Raw genomic sequence first — 23,985 nt, 5'->3', positions numbered from 1 at the left:
GACCGTGAAAACTGAAACCAGTTTAGTAAAATGTGGTTAATATTTAGTCTCCTTGGTCACATAAATGTAAGGCAGTGATAGTAAAAGGAGACATCATTTGATTTTTGATGCCTTGAGTAGGAACACTTCTGAATTGGAAAACTTGCCTTTTCTATTTCTTGTAGGTGAGTATTTTGGATATGTGGTATTTAACTTTCCAGTGGTTGGAATCCACGTGCTCAGAGGTTTAGTGTATAGTTAGTAAGATCGGGGTGGTCAGTAAATAAATGACAACTTCCCTAATTGGTTGTGTGCCCACTGTGGGGGCAGCCTGGGAATGAGACATGTACAGACTGCTTTTAGGAAGAATTGACCTCATATGGAATTATCAGTGGAAGTGGAGTTTACAGCCAGTCAACATGGGGTTAAAACTATCTTCTAATGTGGCTTCGAGGAACTGGAGGGGCCTGAGAGGACTGGAAATGGGAATGGAATCATAACCACCACAGAATGAATCCATAAGCATCTTCCCTACAAACCCAAGAACAGGAGAGTATAGAGTTTGGAAGGTTTGGAGAAATGAAATAATGGCTGCCTTGTGAGTAATGATGAAAATATTTGATGATGTGACTCCCAGAGAAGCAATTATGGTTAACCCCTCATTTGTTTGGCATTTTCAAGGATTGAACTGTCCCACGTAACTGAATTTTCCAGACAACTAAAACTTTCCTATTTATGTGCCTTCAATGTTTTTAACCATGCTTGGTGGAAATATTTCTGAAATAGATTATACAATTATCCTGCTTTCTTGAACAGAAGCTGCAAAGAATAACATTTCCTTCAGTTGCCTTTGACTGCAGGTCTGAAAAGACCCGATTAAAAGAAGTTTAAATAGTTAGGACTTGTAATTGTCTCACATAACCAGAAATCCAGAGCCGGGCAGTACCAGAGAATGATGAATTCTCAGCTCAGTGATGTCAGGCTGACTTTCCACTCATGCTCACGAGATGGGCGCACAGCGCCAAGCCTCAAGATCTCACATGATAAGATCTAGGCGAGAATGAAATGGGGGCTTCTCCGCACATGTGTCTCTAATTAGAGAGGAAAATATTTCTCAGAAGACCCCTTGCCAGCTTCCCCTCGGGTCCCATTGGTAGGATTGAGTCACATTTCTATGCCTTGGTTTTATGGAACTCCGAGGAAGTGAATACCCAGCACTCTCTGACTATGGGGTGGAGGAGGGCTCTGCCCATAAAAAAGAAGGATGGAGGAGGCTGTTGGGTAGGCAGCTGAGGGCGCTGGCCACGTTACCAAGATTGGGTGGGAACGTCCCTATGTACGGTTATAGCTTGAGGGATGGTCGAGCTTTTTGTTGCTATACTGAATTGCCCCAGACCGGGATGCTTTGTGATTTCCTAAGTCTGCTTTTATTTATTATTCTCTCTCCTTACTTTGTGCCAGACTGCTAGTTACCACTACTTGCTGTTAATGTCCCTTGTCATAATTAGGTGGGGTGTTTTTTTTCTGGAAAGACCATATGATCAAACTTGTTAGAACTATGCCTGAAATGTAAGTATCTGGCAGCTGTCCTGTGGATCGGATACATAACATGGCACATAGCATGGCATTTTTTGTTTGTTTGTTTTGGGCTGTTCAGTGTCACTTTTCCATTGTTGAGGTTTAGGGGGAAGTGAGGAGTTTCTAGAGTGTCTTGTCAACTTAGATAAAACCAATGAAATCTTCTTCTGGTGCAAGGATGAGCATATAGGGGCAGTCAAGCTTATCTGCTACAGAAGATAAAATCATCAGAACTTCAGCATGGTTTAGAGAGAGGCAGCAGAGTTTATCAGCGCATTCAGCTCCCTCTCAAAGCTGCACGGCGGTGGTTGCTTGGACAGCACCCCCGGCTCTGGAACTGTGACCAGTGGAACCTGTCACTGCAGCGACTGTCCAGCGTGAGGCAAGCTGGTGTGGAACTTAATCATTCCTGCCTTCTGCCAGGGCGTCAGAGCCCTGTGAGTGACTCCTGTGAAATGCCCAGGTTAAGCAGAATTCGCAGTGCTTGGGTGTGACTCATTTCAACAAGTTCTTGAAGAAAGTAATGGTTTGGAAATGGTATTGAAATTATACTGAACAAATGGGGACCATCCCTTCTGTGGCTCAAGAGCTGACCAAAATCCAGTGTCTGTATACAGAAAGAAGGAAATAGGAAGCAGTTGTGAAAATAATACTGACCATGAGTAACCGAACGAAAGGGAATAGTCCTACTCTGGGAATCAAACCCAAACTAGTAGAAGGTTAGGTTCTAAAGAAGCAAATGTTCAGGTTTGACATGGCTAAGTTGATGAACCCAAACTGCTTATTAGGACCTTGGGAGTTCCTCAAAGCAAGTTATTTGTTTGAAGGCCCACCAGTCATTATTTTACCATGCATCAGAAAATCATGACTTAGCCTACAGGCAAAATGTGAAGTGTCCAAAACGTTCGGGGATAAAGAAAACAAGTTTTGTTTTTCTTTTAATTCTGACTAATTTGTACCATTCAAGTCATTCTCATAAGAAAAATGCAGAGTATTTCTTATAAATATTTTAGTTATTTACTCCTTTTTACGCACAGGACATTTTTAAGAAGCCATCCTTTTCCTGACTGCTGCGTGATCCTGGCACACACTAGTTAAGCTGAACACAATATTTATATTTTTCTCATTTTATTTCCTCATATGTGAATTACTGATTTTACCCTTGAAGGAAACTCTGACCAGTCCTGCGCTTCTAATAGTGGAGCCACTGTGCTCTAATTTTAATATTGACTTAAATGACCCTTTTTAAGAAAAATCTCCATGGGGAAATAATTATGTAACCAATACTTTTGGGGGAGATCATGGTTCATATCAGCTGACAAATTTTTTAAATCAGAATAATTTGCCTAGGTAAATAAATTTGCATTTATATTTTGAATTGTTTCTGGTCTTAATTGGACATTTAGGGGGTCAGAGGGGATGGTTCAGGGCTAGGTGGGAAAATCATTTTTTAGTGTGTCAAAATACCAGCAACTCATTTTCTAGAAAACAAAATAACAGAAGCAAAAAATGTAATGCATTTCAAAGCCCCCAAAAGCTGGTAGCTTGAGAATCCCTGAAGCCTGTGGGTGTTATCTGTATTACTTGGATACTGAATGGTGACTGTATTTTCTTTGAATTTGTAAATTATTGCCATTGAATTTTATTATTTAAAATTATTGTTGTTTTGAAGGGAACTTGCATGTTAAATACTTTTCACCCATGCTGTTGCTATTTGGGGGTTAATCTGAATCTCATTTTATATATGGTAACTGATATAATATAAACATAGTTGAAGTCAAATTAAGATATATGTGAATAGGCGTTTTTCTAAAATTAATCAGAGGAAATTAAATGAATAATCAGAAAAGATAAATAATTTTAGAAAACCATATTTATTCCAAATTACTGAAGTTATTACAGATCAAGCCCTGTAAGATGAAGGGCTTCAGAAGAATTTTCTGAATCCAATTTCTTATCACTTGAATTAGTCTGTTCTTCATGTTTTGTATTATTCCTGTATGTTACCTAATCTTTGCTTTGATACAAATAGACATGTATTGAAACTGCATTGAGGCACTTGGAAAATGTGACTAAAGAGTGGACATTCAAAATCTTGCCACTTTCCTTTGGTTGTTGTGTGATTCATTTGTAGAAACCCCCTGCAGCACTGAATCAGTCAGATATAGAGGCCTTACCAACTAGACAGTTTTTTGTTTTTTAAGTTTGTTGCAAGCCTAACTTCCTTCAAAAATTCATTTTGGCTAATTAGTGGGCCTAGTCTAAGTCAAATGTCACCATAACTGACATGGTGATACATGTATAACTATCTAGTATCTATTTTTCTTTCATATATTTGCTTCATGGAGCCAAAAAGATGAACCTTATACATCCTTCGCAGTAGAGACTTTAGCTTACTAAATTATAATTTTGGCATAGTGAGTATGTTGTGAGCAGGTTATACCAGTAAATCCGAGAGCAGGAGGCAACGTGGCCCAGTAGAAGGAGCTTAGGATTTACATCACAGGACTAGATTTGAGTCCTGCCTCTGTATAGCTATGGCATGAGCAATAAACGTCTCAGAGCCTCAAGTTTGTTCGTCTGTTAAATGCAGCTGGTAAAAATAATGTCTCCTTAAGGGAGTTATAAGTATCAAATTAGGTAAAGTATATAAAAGTACTCTGTAAAGCTAGAAAAGTCTGTAAACATTTTTCTTGTTATTATTTTTTATAAATTAATGTGCCTGTTTCGTGTCCTTGCAGTGGGTAACATTCACAGAAATATACATTATATGTCCTTGAGGAATGTACTATTGAAACAGTCTGTGTTTTCAATGATGGCTTGCCTCAACTGAAAACAGGAAGTCATTTTATTTTTAAAAATTGAGTTAAAGGATCCAAAAATGAACAGATAACCACATAATACTTGTCAACAGCAAGTATTAGAATCAGTCTGTACTATAACAGTAGAACGTATGTAGTCCCTGTTGCATTCCATCAAGGAGTTTCTACTGGTTTAGGAGGTATGTATGGTAACGCATATGGAAAAACATAAAATTGTATCAAAATTCACTGCTTGATTGGAAGTTAAAGTGATAAGTTTTATTTTTTCTGGTGACCCAGTTGCCATATTCTATAAAAAAGAAAGATTATCACTTGCCCTCTTGATCCCCTTTCCAAATCCATTTTTTAAAGAATTTTTATTGAGATATAACTGACAAACAATAAACTGCATGTATTTAAAGTGTACAATTTGATATTTTTTTCTTGTCAGTAATGTATATATGGCAATCCCAATCTCCCAATTCATCCCACCCTAACCCCCACCCCCGCTTCCCCCTTGGTGTCCATATGTTTGTTCTCTACATCTGTGTCTCTATTTCTGCCTTGCAAACAAGTTGATCTGTACCATTTTTCTAGATTCCGCATATATGCGTTAATATAAGGTATTTGTTTTTCTCTTTCTGACTTAACTCTGTATGACAGTCTCTAGGTCCATCCATGTCTCTACAAATGTCCCAATTTTGTTCCTTTTTACAGCTGAGTAATATTCTATTGTATATATGTACCACATCTTCTTTATCCATTCATCTGTTGATGGACATTTAGGTTGCTTCCATGTCCTGGCTATTGTAAATAGTGCTGCAGTGAACACTGGGGTGCATGTGTCTTTTTGAATTATGGTTTTCTCTGAATATGTGCCCAGTCCACAGTGGGATTGCTGGGTCATATGGTAAATCCATTTTTAGTTTTTTAAGGGACCTCCATACTGTTGTCCATAGTGGCTGTTTACATTCCCACCAACAATGCAAGAGTGTTCCCTTTTCTCCACACTCTCTCTAGCATTTATTGTTTGTAGATTTTCTGATGGTGCCCTTTCTAACTGGTGTGACAAATCCACTCTTTAAGGATAGTCTCCATCCCACCTCCTCCATCAAATTCTAGATGAGTGAAACACTGCCTAACCTTTGAGGAGTTTATGGTATAATAGAGACTTAAAAAAACAGATATACAACTAACTCCTCTATGGAGTAGCGGACAAGGTAAGTGCCACAGCAGTTCAGGTGGTTGGGGGTGCCCAGCTTCTGTAACCATTTCCTTTAGCACCTACACATCAGGCCTCATATTGATTAAATTTTTATTTATGGGTGATTTGCCTCTCTTCCTAGATTGTAAACTCCTTGAAGACAGGGAAGGCACCTTGTATTTATTGGTCTCTCTCTTCATACCTTTTACCTAAGCCTCAACCAGTATTTGTGGTTCAAATAGTCTTGTACCCAACATTCAGATTTAGCAAAAAAAGTGTCTTAAGATGCATTTAAGCCCTAACTTTCTTTTCCTTTCTTCTGTCTTTGCAGTTGACCTGCCCCTGTTTTTTCCTCGAGACCAGCCTACTCTCACATTCCAGTCTGTCTATCACTTCACCAACAGTGGACAGCTTTATTCCCAGGCCCAGAAAAATTATCCATACAGCCCCAGATGGGATGGAAATGAAATGGCCAAAAGAGCAAAGTAAGTGAATCAATGATTATTTCTCACAAGTAGAAACATTTTGTTTATCTAGTCCAGGGGTTGGCAAGCTACTGCCCACAGGCTAAATCCTGCCCTGTGCCTGATTTTGTAAATAAAGTTTTATTGAAACATAGCCACACCCTTTTTTAAAACTTATTTTCTATGGCTGCTTTCATGCAGCAATGGCAGAATGAGTAGTTGAAACAGGCCACATATGGCCTGGAAAGCCAAAAATATTTGCTATTTGGACCTTTATAAAAAAAGTTAACCAACTCCTTATCTAGCCTCATCAGGTAGATTGCCTTTTTTTTTTTTTAATGGGTTGCATGATTTCTCTGAAATCTACCTTTGTATTTAGATTAGAGAATAAGTACTAGGTAGAAATTGGAGTTACGAATAACTGGTGTCAATGATGAAACTATTGGCAGCTACTTTCATTTTTTTTTAATGGAAAATTTCAGCTGACAGTAAACAAATAGAATTTTTGCCTAGTAGTCAACACATGGATCCCGTACCTAGTTTTTCCTATGTAACTGTGATGTCTTTGAAGGAACAGAGTGAATTATATACCTCATTGCATCTCTGCAGCCATTGCCCAAAAGTAGGGCCTGTGTCTTCTTTGACTGAATAAATGGCTACATGAATAGCTTAGAACTATTAAAATCCTTATGGAAATAAGTTGGGAATTTGATAGAGGTTGAAGTTCGCTGGAGTTTGGAGTTTAGAGATACAGCTACTGCATATGAACCTCTCTGCAGAAAGCTTTCACCAGTCACACAGAATAGGTAAATGTAAATGCAGAGTGTTTTTTATACATGAGACTTTAGTATCTGGAACACCAGTCTTCATGAACCATGGCCTTCCTAGATTAAAACAACAGTGGATCCGTGTCATAGTTTCCAAAAATAAATCATAGAGTGGCCTGTGGTTATTACTTTATCACTCTAAACAGCTGTATGCTCACACCTGTGATCCCAGCTAAAGAATGATCAGATCCAAAGAATCACAGAAATGAAGAGTATCGATTCAGCATCCACATCATTGCTCATCCAGTATTTATTGAGCATCTACCATGTTCCAGGCAATGTGCCCCATGATAGGGATACGATGATAAAATAATTAGAAAACTGTGCATGTCTTCATGGAATGTATAACCCTGCAGGAGAAATCAAAGCCTTTATCATATCAAACTTGTGCCAGTTTTAAAGTACCTACTAGTAAAACCTGGCCTTCCAGACCTAGGATGCTCTTGATTGGTAAGACTTCTTGCTCTTTCCTTCCTCTCTCTGGGTCCTCTTTCCATCCCCAGGTGCCCCCTGGCATCTCCCATACTTCCTGTAGTACAAGGCTTTCACTCATAGCAGGGTTGGGCGCTTTTAATAATGACAGGGTGGCTTTCTCTAGAAATCCAGACCTCCCCAGATTCACATGTGGAATCCAGAGCTGTTGTTACCTGAATCTTCAGTATGCCCTTCCTCCCTCCCTGTATTTTTACTTTTTGTCCATGGTGCCCAAGTCTGAAGTTCTATTTAAGGAAAAAACAAACATATGCAAATATAACTAATAACAATGAGTAAGACTGACATCTTGAAATAAACTTGAAAAGGGGGATTATGAAGTAAGTTTTATGTTTGAGGGATTGCAGTTGGTTAATTCTCTGGGCTTTCCCTGTGTATACATAGGATGTGCCCTTAGAAGATGGGCTGTTATTTGTGGTATGTGCTGTGGAGTCTGAACCAGACGTGTTTTTGTGGTTTCCATGGCGAAGCTATCTCTGTGTGTGAGTGTGTGTGTGTGTGTGTCCGTACATGCACATGCGCACTTCTTAAGTAGACATTTTCGCATGTATGAATTAAATCTTTAAGGAGTTGCAGACCACAAGCCTATGATTTCAGTATAGGAATATTGTAAGTGAAGCCTGTTTATCTTAACAAATTGGTTCAGAGTTGCAAGAGACATTTGCTTTACGTTACCACCAGCCTAAAGAAAATATCTGAAGTAATGTTAAAAAAAAGTCTGCTTTCTACTTTAGTGAAAATGGATCCATTTTAAATGTAATAAAAGAGAAAGGCAGCAGCTCATGCTAGGAAGAAGAAATAATTTAAAAGCTCCCTTCTTAAATTGACCTGAGTAACTTCCCTGCACTGTATCAGAAGGCCAGGTAATGGGTAAGTACAACCAGAGAACTGTCCTGCAGTATAGACTAGAGACTAGGGGAGAAGGTGGAGAGACAGGACAGAAAGAGAGAAAGGTCAACTGCAGCATTCCTTACACACCCTGCTTTTCTGTCCTGTGAAAATATTGTATGTACACAGTGCGTAAAAGGCTGTAATTCACTTGGAGAGCTCTGCCCAGGACATAAACACTCTCACGGTTTATGAACAGCACTAGAGCCCTTTGAGTGGAGCCAGCTGTTTATTCCCTCCTGAAGAGCAAAATTCTAAACATGTGAACTCAGAAAGGACACTTTTTGGCCAGGGCTTTTCCTACTACATGTACTTCTTGCTCGGAGCTGCCCAGCAAATTCTGTCCTCACAAGTGAAATACCCTCTGCAGGGTGAGCACAGGCTTCGGGGTCATGAAAGCCCCAGTTCCTATCACAGGTTCTAATCTATAAGCTCTGTGGCCTTGGGCAGGGCTGTTAACCTTCCCGAACTTCATCCTGTAAAGCAAGACTGTACTCCTCCCTGTTGATGAGCTTGATATGAAGGGTCAGTCAGTGGGTGGACATGTGAAAGACCCTTGGGTTTAGCTTCTGCTTTGTCCCACGGTGCCTGGGCGCACTGCTTTCCTCCTGCTCTCTTTCTACTCCTGCAAATCTACCATTCCTTCCGCATTCTTCCTTATGGTTTTTCCATCCTCGCTACTTGCAGGCAGCTCTTTCCCTGCTTGCCAGTTTTAGTTGACTGTTGGTCATATACTGCTTTGAAATCTCTTTTCTATTATTCTTTGATTTTTCACATCTTTGTGTATACTCATTCCTTTAATCAAATTGCAAGTTCTTTAAAGGCAAGGGGTTTGCATATATATCTTTTAAAGATAGTTATTGCAGTGTAATTTACATATAATTGTAATTTGCATACAATGAAGTAGACAGATTTAAGTGTATCTTTTGGTGGAGTTTTGACCAAATTACCTTCTGCCCCTTTCCAGTTAGTCTTCTCATCAACAAGCCAATGCTGTCTGATTTCTATCACTATGTCTTAGTTTTTACCCTTCTAGATACTTCTTATAAATGGAATAACACAGATTGTACTCTTTTGTGTCTTTTGTGTTCAAAATAATTATTTTAGGTTTATCTGTTATGGCATTCCTTTTTTTTTAACTGCTGAGTAATTTTTCATTATAGGAATATACTATAATTTGCTAATCCATTCATCTGCATATGTATATTTAGGTTGTTTCCAGTTTTGGATTTTGATTAATAGAGCCACTATGAACTTTCTTATATAAGCTTTTTAATACATATATGTTTTCCATTCTTTGGGTAAATACCTGGGAGTGGGAGTATGTGTATGATTATAAGAAACTGACATACTTTTTCGAAATCATTATATCCGTTTACACTCCCAGCAGCAATATGCTGGGTTCCAGTTGTCCCATAACGTCTCCAACACTTGGTATTGTCAGTCTTTTTAATTTTAGGTATTCTAGAAGGGATGAAGTGATATCACATTGTGTTTTTAGCTTTGATTTCCTGATGATTAACAGTGAGCATCTTTTCATATGCTTATTGGTATATCTTCTTTTGTGAAGTGTCTGTTCAACTTTTGCCTATTTTTAATCAGGTTGTTGGTCTGTTTATTATTGAGTTTTAAGAGTTCTTTATAGATTTGCCAGAAATATGTATTACAAATATTTTCTCCCAATCTGTGGCTTGCCTTTTCATTTTCTTGATAATAGCTTTTGATGAGCAGAAAATTTTTATTTAATGAAACCTATTTTGTCAGTGTTCTATTTTTGCCTTCCACAAGGTCATAAAGAGAGTCTCCAATGTCTTTCTCTAGAAACTTCGGTTTTGGTTTGACATTTAGGTCTATGATCTCTCTCAAATTAATTTTGGGGTGTGGTATGAAGTAGAGGCCATAGTTAATTTTGTGTTTATATATCTCCAGATATTTCAGCAACATTTGTTGAAAAAACTTTTCTTTCCCCATTGAATTACTTTCATGCCTTTGTCTAAATAAAAAGCCCATATATTAGTGGAACTATTTCTGAATATTCTATTCCATCTAGCTACTTTTCTGTTTGTACACAAATACCAATATTTCTTAAAATCAGGAAATGTAAATTCTCCAACTTTATTCTTTTTAAAGATTTTTTTAGCTGTTCTAGGTCCTTTGTATAAATTTTAGAATCAGTTTGCCAATTCCAACCCCAACCTTCAAAAAAAGTCTGCCGAGATTTTGATTGGGATGGCATTGAATCTGTAGATCCACAAGGGGAGAATTGACATTTTAACAATACCAAATCTTCCAGTCAACAAACATTGTTTTATTTAGATCTATAATTTATCTCAGAAATGTCTTAAGATTTCAGTGTAGAAGTCTTGGATAGTTTTTAATGTTTTTGCTTTTATTGTGAATGATAGTTTTCCAGATTTTATTTTCCAATTGTTGCTAGTATATAGGAATACAAATGATTTTTCTATATTGACTTTGTGTCCTGTGACAGTGCTAAATTTACAATCTTACTAAGTTCTAGTAGCTTTTTTTGTTGTTTTCTTAGGTTTTTTTACATAAACAGTCATATCATCTGTTAACAGCTTTGCTTCTTTCTTTCTAATGTTTTGTAATCTTTCCTTTTTTTTTTCTCTTCTTTTTTTTAATTTACATACTTGCACTGACTGGGATCTCCAGTTCAGTGCTGTGAGCAGAGACCTGGCCTTATATTTCCACATTAAGGTTGATGTTAGCAGTAGTTTTTACATAGATGTCTTTAGCAGATTGAAGAAATTCCCTTATATTCCTACTTTGCTAAGGGTTTTTATCATGAGTGAGTGTTGAATTCTGCAGAATGCTTTTTCTGCATCTGTTGACATGATCCTGTGGGTTTTCTTTTTTCTATTAAAGTGATGAATTACGTTAATTAGTTTTTGACTATTAGACCAACTTTACATTCCAGGGATAATCAACCTGTCTGAGTCATGATATTTTATCCTTTTTTATATTATTAGATTTGATTTGCTAAAATTTCTTTCATTACATCTGTATTCATGAGTGATGGTAGTCTGAAATTTCTTTTCTTGTGTTGTCCTTGTTAGACTTTGATAATAGCACTGTACTGGCTTCATAAAATAAATTGGCAAGTTTTCCTTCCTCCTCTGTTTTCTGAAAGAGTTTGTGTAGGTTTGGCATTATTTTTTTTTCTAAATGCTTGGTAGAGATTTATTTGTGGGAAAAAATTTAATGTCTATATTAAATATAGGGATATTCAGATTTTTTAAATTTCTTTTTGTGTTAATTTTAGCAAATTGTGGGGTTTTTTTTTTTAAAGAAATTTATCCATAGTTAAGTTGTTGAATTGATTGGCATAAAATTGTTTGTAGTGTTGTCTTATTTTTCCTTTTAGTATCTGTAGAAGCTATAGTGATATAACTTCTTTTATTCCTTACAGTGAAAATTTGTATCTTTTTTCTCTCCCTGTTTTCTAAAAAACAGTCCAGCTAGTTGTTTATCAATTTTTCTAATCTTTTCGAAGAAGCAAGCTTTTACTTTGTTGACTTTAACCATGGTTTGTTTTCCATTTTATTAATTTATGCTTTTATTTTTATTATTTCCTTCGACTTATTTTCAGTTTAATTTCTTCTTCCTTTTCAATTTTCTCAAAATAGAAGCTTATATCATTGATTTTAATCCTTTCTTCTTTTTTAATACAAGCCTTTAAAGCTATACATTTCTAAGGTTTGCTTTTAGCTGTATCCTGCAAAAATGATATTTTCATTATCATTTTGTTAGAAAAAAATTTTAATTTCCTTTGTGATTTCTTTTGGAACCATGATTTATTTATAATTGTGCTGCTTGAATTTCAGGTGTTTGGGGATTTTTCTAGATGTTTTATTATTACTGATATCTAATTTCTGTTTTGGTCAGAGATTATAATCTGTATGATTTTAATCCTTTGAAATTTGTTGAGATTTGTTTTATGGTCTAACATATAGTCTATCTTGATAAATAGTCCATGTGAACTTGAAAAGAATGTGTGTCCTGCAGTTTTGAGGTATAGTGTTCTATATACATATTAAGCCAGATTACTTGTATTATTCAAATCTTCTATATCCTTACTATTATTTTTTGTGCTTATTATTATATCAGTTACTGAAAGGAGGTGGTAAAATTTCCACCTATGATTTTGGGTTTGTCTATTTCTCCTTTTAATTCTGTCATTTTTTATTTTTTGTATTTTGAAGTTTTGCTACTTAAGTACATACATATCTGAAATTGTTATAGCTTCTTGATAAATTGGCCTTTCTATCATTATGAAGTGACCCTGACTATTTCTAATAATACTCCTGCACTTGAATTCTGCTTTGTCTGATATTAAATAGTTATACCAGCCTTCTTGTGCTTATTTTTTGCATGGTATATCTTTTTTCATCCTTTTTCTTTCATCCTATATGTGCCTTTATATGTCAAGGAAACCTTTTGTAGGTTGGTTTTTTGTTTGTTTGTTTGTTTTTTATTTATTTTTGGGGGGGGTACACCAAGTTCAATCAACTGTTTTTATACACTTATCCCCATATTCCCTCCCTTCCTTGACTCCGCCCCCCCTCGAGTTCTCCCCACCCTCCCCGCCCCAGTCCTCTATGTAGGTTGGTTTTTTAAATCTAGTCTGATAATCTCTGCCTTTTAATGGGAATATTTCATTTATTTACATTTCATATAATTAATGCACTGGTTGGGTATAAGTCTATCTTCTATTTATTGTTTAGTTTCCCCTGTTCTTTATTCCTTTGTTCTTCACTTCCAAATCTTTAATTTGATTTATTTGAGTATTTTTAGTATATCATTCTCTCTTCTGTTGGTCTTTTAATTATAGTTCTGTGTATCATATTTTAGTTATTAACACACTAAAATACATTCTTAATGTACCTCAATCTACCATGAATTAATATTATAACACTTCAAGTATAATGTAGAAACCTAAAACAGTGTAATTCTCTTTATACTTTCTGCTATCCTTTGTGTTATTATATTCAGATGTTTCACTTGTTCATATATCATGAATCCCACAATACATTGTTATTACTTTGGCTTTTAACAGTCAATTGACTTATAAAGAATTTAAGAAAAGAAAGAAAAATTATATTCTGTTTTATTCTGTAATTTCCAAGTAAAGGTAATGGAGAACCATTTCCCCTCAAAAAAAAAAAAAAAAAAAAAACCAACATAAAAAGACACTTATTTGTAAACGTCTTCTTTGGAACAAGCCATTAGAGAGCCATAGCCAACCTATATGCAGAGGACACTGAGACTCTCGGTCACCAAGAAAAGAAGGATACACCTGCATGACATCCAGGCACCTCTGTCTTCCCTATGGACGTCACCATTTACCATGTACCCTCACACACTTTCTTGGAATCATCACTGCAGCCCTGTGAGGGATACAGTAAAGAAGTTCTCACCACCCTTCATGCAGGTAAAAAACTGAGATTCAGAGAGACTCAGTGACTTTCTCAAGGGCTCACAGCTAGCTTCTAATGGAGTCAGGGCTCAACATAGGCCCTCTGACTTTCTGCACCCACACAGATAGATAAAGTTTCCCCTTTCTCTTTACCACTTGTCTGAGCCTCCCTCCTCAGAGGCCTGGCATTTGAGTAACATAAATACAGAGAAGAAATTTATGTGACAGTTAAGAGCACTGACCCTAAAGTCAAGAGAGAGTTGGGTTTAAACCTGTCTCTGCTCTTCACTAGCTATGTGACTTTAGACAAATTCATAATCTGAGTCTGTCTCCTTATCTATAAAATAGTGAAGTTTAGAATATCAAATGGGATATGTGATTTTGTACTGTTGATTAACCGATTACCACAAATTTAACATCTTAAAACAGCAGAAATTATTATGTCACACTTTCTATGGATCAAGAGTCCAGCACAACCTTCCTGGCTTCTCTGTTCAGGGTCCCAAAAGACTAAAATCAAGGTGCTGGCTAGGGTTGTTACTGCATCGGAGGCTCAGGGCCTCTTCCAAGTTCATTCAGGTCATTGGCAGAGTTCAGATCCTTGTGGTTGTAGGACTGAAGCCCCTGTTTCCTTGCTGTCTGTCAACTGGAGGCCATTCCCTGCCACATGGGCACTTCTATCATCAAGCTAGCAGTGGTACATCACATCCTCATGTTTCCAATTTCTGACTTCTGTGTCACTGACATCCAGACTCAGATCTAGAGGTTCATTTGATTAGATCAGGCCTACTAGTTAATCTCCCTTTCTTAAAGTCATTGACTGGTTCCATGTAATATAATCCACTTACAGGAATGAAATCCATCATTTTCACAGTCCTGGGGATTATACAAGGAATGTACACCAGAGAGTGAGGCGTCTTAGGAGCTATCTTAGAATTTTGCCTACTACACAGGGTAATGTAGGTGAACTATCCATCATAGGATCTGGCATGTTGTGAGCGTTTGGTAAATGTTAGCTATCAATGTCATCATCCCTGGAGGAAAAAGAGAGATTTTTAATTAAAAGATAGCAGAGTCAGCATTGCTAGCTACACATGCAACCCAGTAAACAGTCCCTCAACCTCACTGGCTTGGCCAGAGATTCTTAAGTTCTAGGCTGCCCCATCCATGGCTGATCTCCCCTGTGGTTGTGTCTTCTCAGTGCCAGTACAGCCAGTTGGAAAGAGGGAAAAACTCCATCCTTCAATTGTGTAATCTACATAAAACCAACTCTCACTTAAAAAAAAAAATGAACCTGCTAGTTACCTACTTTGGTATCTTGTACATCGCTTTAGCTCTATCTAGATGAATGAGTCAGATAATTTTTCATAATCCTTTCTAGTTTAATAAATCTATGAATAGGTAGAGTGAGTTTTCCCTGAGTTTCATTGTGTAAAGCATTAGTTTGATCCTAGAGGCCTGAATAGGTTTTTAGAATAGAATCGAACCCCCAAACCACCTACTGCAATGGCTTGTCACACATTAAATCCATCGTATAAGTGGAATATTTCAAAAAATAGCTTCTCAGTCAACACATGGGAGTAATTCATCATGAACCTTCTAAAACATTTTATTGTTTCCCCTTGTGCCCCCAGGTCAGAAAGAGATGTTATTTTCTTATTTAGAAACGTATCCAGATACTCTGAGAGCAGTCCATAATTTCCCATATGTGGCTCTTCACCATGCATACCTCTATTATTTGTCCTTCCGTTGTCTTTGCAGAGTAACTTTCTCTTTCAAGAATTTTTTTTTAATTGTACCTTCTGGACTACTTCAGTTATTTTTCATTGTTAATACCATAGTATTCTCAAAGACCCTGTTTACTTCAGACTTCTCATTAGCTGCCAGATGCTTCAATCCAGTCTTGAGCATTAGTCCTCAAAGTGAAACAGATAAAAATAGACCTCGTCTCCTCAAGAGAAGGGAGTTACATGTCCCCACCTGATTTGCTCCCCATCCCCATCCCTTACTGTGGACTCCAGGCGCCTCTGGGATGCCATGGAGCAGGGAGTGGAAATCCCAGTCCTAAGCGTGTACAGTTGCAGGAGCCCTGAGGCCTGAGAAGTCTTTGGAGACCAAGGTAGGGCTGGTGGGGGAGGGGGTGATCCTGGAGCATACGTGGCTACAATGTGAGCCTATTTATGTGTTTGTTTCTCCAGAAATTACTCACTCACCTCTTCTGGTAAGATTTAATTGTCGCATCAGGCCTGTCTCTGCAGTCCCTGTGCTTGGTAAGCTGGCCAGAGGGAGACCTGGCTGAACCACCCTTGGGGCCCGGGTATCCAGTCATCGCGCCGTGTTAGGGAAAACCCTGCTGGGGACTTTGCAAGCCTCTCCCGGGACCGCTACACCCCCTCCTTCCCCCCCAATCCTTCCCCTTTATATCTATATTTTTGGAACTCCCATCTGGCACCCAAGCGTACGGGTTGACCGGGCAGATAAGAATTGTGGCCGCCGTGATTGCTCACCCCCACAGCCCTTCTGCAAGGCAGGCAGCTGCAGAACTGAACCACTCTGGGCAGGAAGTGTCCTGGGCAGAAGGGAGAGCCCCGAACTAGGCAGAGCAACCAGGCTTGGGCTCCCAGGAAGCTGGGCCACAGGGGGCCCGTCGGGCCTCAGACCACAGTAGCAGAGCCTTGCAAGCCCAACTGGTGCTATGATTCATGGATTTTCTCTTTTTCTTTTCTTTTCTTTTCCTTTTTCTTTTTCTTTTCTTGTTTTTCTTTTTTGCCTTGAGTTTCCTAGGAATAGTTCCCTTTAAAAACTCCCAACCTCATCTCAGCTGAACTCCCCTCAAGAGAGAGGAGGGAATTTTCCAGGCCCAGGCCAGCCTAGCTTGGTGGGGATGAGAGACCCATAGGGGACAGGAGAGGAACCAGTGATGGTGCCTACCGAGGAACTGGGGAAGCTTGAGGGCTCCAAACCTTGCTCTCCCCCGCATGCCCTGGGTTCCTGCGTGCACAAGCTTACCCATCCCTCCTAGGGTTAGAAAGAAGCTGTGAGGAGAAAAACAAAGCAAATAAATACCATGAAGTTCTTGGGTCGTTGAACTCTCACAGAGAATCATTTTGAAAAGTATCTTCAAAGGATTCTGTTTGTTTTTCCTTTAAGCAGAGAGAGCACAGAGATGGGGAGGAATCCAGAGCTGCCTGGCATCCAGGCATCCTCTCCAAATTGCGTAGGTCAGAGAGAACATGTTATTTATTAGAACCTGACATCTGTTGCTCTGAAATGATAAGCTCCATTAGAAAGCCTGGCCATCAATTACTGCTAAAACAGCCCTCATCCTGGAGTGGGCTGCTCACCACCCTTCCAGCCTGCGCAGACCAGGCTGTACCAGGCACGCAGCGTTCGCAGCCCCACGTAGCCTGCCCGCTCCTTCCGCAAGACCCCTCAGGCCATCCCTCCCAGGCCCTCCATCTGTGTTCCTGGCTTCCTTTGATTCCACTCTTTGGCTGCTCTGACGGCTGTTTTCAGGACTGAACCCCCTGTGCATGCTGCTTTCTCAGGGAAAACAGGGTGAGGCTTTACTCTCTGGTCTCAATCACGCAAGCCGGAAGAAGCTGCACACAGGAGGGTAACTGGGAGATGAACGCATCTTAGTCGGGGGAATTCACTTAGTTGTGCTATTGTGAGAGCTGCTGGTCTGCTCAGGCTTGGGTTCCAGTTGTCCCTCCCAGAATGGGAAAATGTTCACGATAACCAGGTACAGCTGCTTCCCTGTTTGTGAATTACAGCCATACATTTTCTTTCTTGGGAAAATAGACAGATGTCAGATGCCTTAAAGAGTCAGAAAGGAAAGAGCAGGGGAGTTGGGTTTGGATTGTTATAGTATTCCAACATAGAAACACACACTTATTCATGGAATCGGAGTTGCCTTTGAACAGTTGGAAGGGAAAACGTACAGTAAATAAGGAAGATGCAAAGAATGATGGCCTGGGAGTTAGGAGACATGGGTCCCATCTGGACACCATTATTAATTTCCTGTGTGAACTTGGAAAAGACGCTTCACCTTTCTGGGCCTCAGTACCCTCATCTGAAAGTACTGGGCTAGTAGCTGGCGATCACTAAGCTCTAATATATTTCTGGGATTTTAAGTGAAAATTGTGTTTAAGGTAGTTTAGCATACTTTTGTATTCGTGTTGAGAAAATTCCATCTCTGTTGCCAGAGGTCAGACGCAAATTGAAAACATTGCTAAATGGAATTAAGTACACTGTGTACGTGATGCTTTTTGGTACAACCCGTATCTAATATTTATAGAACACTTCAGCTGTGGAACGTGCACACGTATGCCCTGAACACACACACCCAGTAAAATAATTCTAGATGTAATACTTTTTCAGATGTCAAGTTAAAACAGCTTCTCGGGAATTAGGCTTGACTGTTCAGATGTGCGTGTTGGTTTCTGACAGGCGCCGCCGGGGCTGCCTAGGGCTGTCACATGTGATGTGGAGTCCAGCCAAGGCAGGAGGGGCGAGCCGTGTGGTTCTATCACTTCTCATTAAGGCATGCATTCTAGAGAAAGGGGAAGCATCAAAGAACGACCATCCAGTCTGTGCACATCATTAGTGACAAGCAGAGACCTTGCTTCTGCAGAAATGGGATTCAGTCTTGTCTGTTGTCAGATCCTTCAGTACAGGGGCCACCTGTGAAAATGAACATTTCATCTAGTGAAAATGAACTAGATTCATGACTTGTTAAAATCACGGCTTTATAGAGGTGAGCAAAAACAAGGAGCAGATGTTGGGGTAGTCACCACCACACCAGTGACCCCCAGAATCCACAGCCAGTAGCAGAGCTAGGTTGGGTGACCAAGCAGGGATGTATCTACGAAGGTAAGTGTGACAGTAGGGGCCATCTCAGGACATGGAGCGTGGAAGGAACCTTAAGGGTCATCTAGTCCAGCCAAGATTGAGTATGTCAGTATTAACCATGTGGTGGAAATGAAATGGAATGATTGGTATATTTAAAACACTCAGCACAGTGATTGGCATAGACTTGACATTCACTTCATCATTTTCGTTTCCTGGAAGAATTTGTTCAAGGCTATACAGGAGGAAGATTAGAAGCCTGTGCCCCCGATCGCTGGTGCAGGGCCGGCAAAAGCTGCCTCTGACCTCTCCCCTTTACTCTGCCTGTTTCCTGCTCCCTTGCTCGCAGGAGCAGTGCAGTGGAGTCAAGCACTGGAGGGTAGCATGCCTGCATGCGCGTACCCACCACCTTCCCATGGGGTGGTCTGGCCTGGGAACCTCCTTCCTCGTGGCTCTCCCAGAAGGCTGAGAGCCGCTGTGGCCACAGGGCAAGCCCAAGGTATTCTTGAGCAGAAATAGCTCTTCTGGGAGTTTGGAGACCTGGCACTGGGCACCTTTAAGGGAAGGTGAACATTCCTATGGCCAAACTTATTACTATAATCAATGCGCAAAAGACGAAAAGGGGTATTATAATGGAGCAGGCCACAGGAAAGACCCTGCTTCACAGCTGCCTCCACACCAGCAGGAAGGCTGCACATCGAGAAGAGGACAAAAAATTCCAGTGACTCCTGTCTTCCCAGACAGACAGAACCTCTGGCACTTAGTCATGCCCAGCGGAAAATGGAAGCCGAGAAAGCAGAAGTGAGGCTGGAGTGATCCAGGGTAGTCCTTAATCCAGAAGCAGTTCTGAGGAGAAGTGGTTTGCCTCCTTGTGCGCCCTGGAGGGTCAGGGCTGAGTTGCCAGGCAGAAGTGCCACCGCCATGGGGAGAACAGGCTTTAGAGCAGCCGCGAATGTAAGAATCAAGCGTAACAATGGCTTCTGCAGTGACGTTGTTGCTAGTAATTCATTCAGTAAACATTTAAGAACTGTGTATACTACAGGTAGACCCACAAACAGTGCGAGGGTTAATCCACATATAACTTACAGCCAACCCTCTGTATCCAGAGTTTCTCTGCATCTGCAGATTCAACCAGCCACGGACTATGTAGTACTGTGGTATTTACAATTGAAAAACATCCATGGTTAAGTGGACCCGTGCAGTTCAAACCCGTGTAGTTCAAGGGTCAACTGTGTATTACATACAGAGTTATATGCAAAGCACTGGGGACCACAACACACACACACGCACGCGCACACACACACACACAAGCTTGCTGCCCTCCAGGTGCTAACACTTACGCACCTGCTGTGAAGAGCTCCAGCTGCAAGGCCTGCTGATTGGTTTTGGGAACGGCCCGTCACCGGCTGAGATTCCGTTCTGATGATGGGGTGTCCGTGGCATTAACTGCTGGCACACTGAGTACACGTCAGAATTGCAAAGCAGGAAGCTCTGTAGCTCTTCGAAAAACCACATTTAGAAAACCAAAATTTTCCAGTATTGATTGTTTTGGGGCTCAGATCATCCTTAAACTGTCATTATTTCTGTTGCCCCCAAAAGTGAAATTTATGGGAACGTATATGTAAAGGCAAGACTGTGTTGCTCCTTCATCAGAATGTGTGACTGGATCATCCAGCCTCTCCTGATCATCTTACAGACAATAATAATAATAAATATGTGTTGAGGGCTGTCACTGTGCCAGCACAGCTGTAAACACTTTATATATTTTAACTCCTGTGATTCTCGTAACAACCCTATGAGACAGGTACTGCCATTACATCTATTTTACAGATGATGAAGCTGAGGCCCCACAAAGTGAAGTGACTTGTCCAAGGTCGCAGTGTAACTTACTGTAGGAACTGAGAATATACCTTGGGTTTCCCAACTTTTAGACTGGCATTCTGCTCTTATAACACCCTTCCACTCTTTTTCAGACCGATGACCTGAGTTCTCTCCAAATTGCCAGGCAACTGAGCTCAGCTCTCTGTTTGGAACTGCAGAGGCTCTGGGCGCTCTGCCTCGGTCAATACTCAGGTTTGGTGAGCCCCAGTGTTGGTATGTAGTGGCAGACATTTGATTGGGTTCTGCCCAGATCACAAGCACATTTCCCATTCATTTATTCATTCATTCATCAAATGTTTATTGAATTCAAAGTAGGTGTCAGGCCCATATTAAATGATGCATGGGACACAGTCTGCCTTCACTGGAACAGGGTGAGATGAAAGTTCTGCATAAATAGCTTATCAGGCAGCAGCATGTGCAACATGCAGGTGAAAGGCAGTCGGGGTCCCAGGGCAAGGAAATGATGTCTGTTTCCTAAGATAGAGGTGGCTCATGCTGGAGGGTGGGCAGGAACTGATGTGCAGAAATGGAGGGAGGACACTTCTGCCAGAGGGGCCAGAGAGACTAGAGGCTCAGAGGCCAGGAAGCACAGGGGTTCCAGGTAGGGCAGTCTGCTTTGAAGAGGGCAGCAGTAGATGAGGCAGGAGAGAAAGAAAGCAAAGAGGCAGGTAGAGTTCTGCAGGGTGGAGGGGACGTGTGCTCTGGAATCAAACCAACCAGAATTCAAATCCTCGTTCTACCACTGCCTAGCAGTATTTTGTTACCTCTGTGGATGTTGGTTTTCTCATCTGTACATGAGGGTAAACATTCTCTCTCACAGGGGACTATGGATGTCAAATGGGAAAACAATTGTAAAATGTCTGGGTTATTGTTGGTGTTCAATTAGTGGTAACTTGTTATTCACTGCCATGCTAAGACACTTGATCTTTTCTGTAGACAACAAGATTTTTCTTAAATTAGCAAATTACATATTGATACAGTGACCTGCCTTGGCGTAGATAATATAAATCATAATAGAGCCTTCTTGCCTTGGAAATAAGGAAGGCAGTAAAACCTGAGATCTGTGGTCACACGTGTGCAACACTATAAAGGAATGCGTGTCTTGGGCCCTTTCACCTTTTATTTGCCACCTCAGTACCCAAGAGACCCACTTTTATTCTCCAGAGTTAGGGTTTCCAATTTTAGCAATTAAAAATACAAGTTTCCCAGATAAATTTGAATTCCATATAAATAACAAATAATTTAATATAAGTATATCCCATGTAATATATAGGACATACCTATACTAAAATGTTATTTGAAGTTCATTTGAAATTTAAATTGATGTGGATAGCCTGTGGCGAGACAGCTCGAGCGTCGGTCAGAATAAGCTGTCCACCTGCCTGGGGAGAGGGCCTCACCCGTCTCCTAGCCCTCTCCCTCCGGTGATAAAGGCTGCGCTCAGCAGACGTCGGCAGTGCCTTCAGATCACTTCCTGGATAGAGACAGTAAATGCTGATGGGTCCCGCTGTGTGTGTTTGGGTGGGAGCAGAGGTAAAAATGGGGCAGGATGTCTTATACCAGCCTTCACATCTCCCCAGCCCTCTTTTTCAGAGCATTCTCACAGACAGTTGGCAGAATGAAGACAGCCTATGTGGTCTGATAATTGTCTCACAGAATAAGTGCAAGCCTCTTTCACAGAGCTTCTTCCAGGAACGTTGCTAAAAGTGGGGACTTCAGCTGTCGCTATGGCAGGAGGGACTTGAGGTGGCCAGAGCAGGCGTGATCGTAACTGACCAGATGCTCTCTGTTCTGGGGAGTCTGGGGACCGCAGTACTGGAGCTGGGAGGACAGTCCAGCTGCCTCACTATGTAAGCGAAAAAGAAACCCAGAGAAGGCAAGTGCTTTGCCCAGGGTCACACAGCTATCCAGAATTTGAATATGACTTTCGGTCTGGGTCCACTGCCTTGGGTTCTTCTGTAATAATTCAGGGGGTCTGAGGATTCCTAACACACTTGTTTGGTTGTCTTGTGGACGTTTTCTCTGGATTACTTGACAACTGTCCTCTCCAGATCTCCCTCGGCCACGTGTCCTTCCACGCTGCCCCTCTCAGCTTCGTGCTGGCCGCCCCTCAGAGCAAGATCACTACCAGTGGGGAGTTCACAGCACTTTCTAGACCCACTTGATCTTGGCCCTCCCCAGCAGTGCCTCCTCTCTGATCCCTTTGCCCCACCCTGACCAAGTGTTCTGCGGTTGAGACGGAAAAATTCACCTCAAAGCAGAGGGCTTTTAACCTCGGTTCCAGAGGAGTAATTTGTCCACGTAATAGGAGGTGAAAATTATAACAAAGTAGGGCGTAGGCTGGAGCAGTATAGCACCCTTGGGCTTAAGAGTGCCTTTGACCTATTCCCCCTAGACTAGAGTGATCATACGGCTGCCAGGGAGTTCTTAGAGGAATTGCTTTATTCAGCGGTGTCACTGGCGAGGTGGTGTTAGCCCTAAGACCAGATTTATCTGCACACTCTGAAAGCCAGCCTGACCGTGCAGGCAGAGCCAGCCCACGTGGAAGCCCGGAGCAGCGATCATGGGATCTTCCACTCTTTTTATTTTCTTGTTCTTGCCACAACCTGTCATGAGACCAAGAAAACTTGTTTTGAAAATGCTTGATCGCCAAAACAACCTGTTCTCGGCCCTGGACGAGAGGGTTTGTCCTCTCTGACCGTTTCTGTACTCTTTGATATTTGACTAGCTGCTGACTGGAAAAAATGAAGTTGCTGTTTTCTTCTCATATTGTTCACAGACAAGTGCCAGTGGCTTTCCAGGTCCATGTTTCCCCTTTTTTCCAGCCCTTCACCAGAGACATTTTAAGACAGTGCCTGAGTCTAACTGATGAATGAATGTGAGCAACATGTACTTATGAGGGTATAACCGATGGTTACATCTCTGCAAGCCGAGCTTGATATGTGGCTTGTCTTTCGCAATCCCATTAGATTTCAACCTGTAATTTTCCACTTGTATTTTGGTCCTCTCTGGTGAAGTTGAACTGAACGTGTGAGTCAAAATCTCCAGTTATCCCAGTGGCTACTTTGGCCTTCCGCACTGGTGGCTCTGAGGCCTGCCCCGGCATCTCTGTTCCTCCCTGGCGTCTTAGTCTTGGATGGTCTCGGTTAGGTCCTGCGACTGGGAAGGAGGCACCTCACTTCTTTTCTGCAAACAGAGGGGTTGGACGGGGTAAACAGTCGACGAACAATAGCCCAAGGGCAAGTGTAGCCAGCTGCTGTTTTTATAAATAAAGTTTTATTGGAACACAGCCCCACGCATTCATTTACATATCGCCCATGGCGGCTATCACTCCAAGGGCAGAGTTGAATTGCGGAGACCAGGGTATATATGCGAAGCTGAAAATACTTGCTCCCTGGCCCTTTACAGAAAAACGTTGCTGATCCCTGGATTAGATGACCTTTAGGGTTTTCACCTCCAACTTCCTACAGCACAAGCTCCTGAAGTGCCTAACAAGGGGCTGACTAGACGGGACCTCTCTCTTCCCTGTAGTAGTTATAATGCAAAGCACACCTTGAGGTTGCTGAAATCTACAAAGGGTGGG

At 40.9% G+C, this 23,985-nt stretch overlaps 1 protein-coding gene across 3 annotated transcripts in view; it reads left to right on the top strand.

Moving 5' to 3' along the window:
- Nucleotides 1–23,985, top strand: part of BABAM2 (BRISC and BRCA1 A complex member 2) — a 407,317-nt gene that overhangs the window by 365,631 nt on the left and 17,701 nt on the right. For all 3 annotated transcript variants that reach the window (XM_057743697.1, XM_057743696.1, XM_057743695.1), the window contains one exon: nucleotides 5,894–6,047. In XM_057743697.1, coding sequence (XP_057599680.1) covers nucleotides 5,894–6,047 — 154 coding nt within the window. The remainder of the gene's footprint in view (nucleotides 1–5,893; nucleotides 6,048–23,985) is intronic.

The sequence above is a fragment of the Hippopotamus amphibius genome, chromosome 7, assembly GCF_030028045.1.
Source record: "Hippopotamus amphibius kiboko isolate mHipAmp2 chromosome 7, mHipAmp2.hap2, whole genome shotgun sequence".
In the NCBI taxonomy this organism is placed as follows: Eukaryota; Metazoa; Chordata; class Mammalia; order Artiodactyla; family Hippopotamidae; genus Hippopotamus; species Hippopotamus amphibius.
This window is presented reverse-complemented; position numbering and strand designations above follow the sequence as displayed.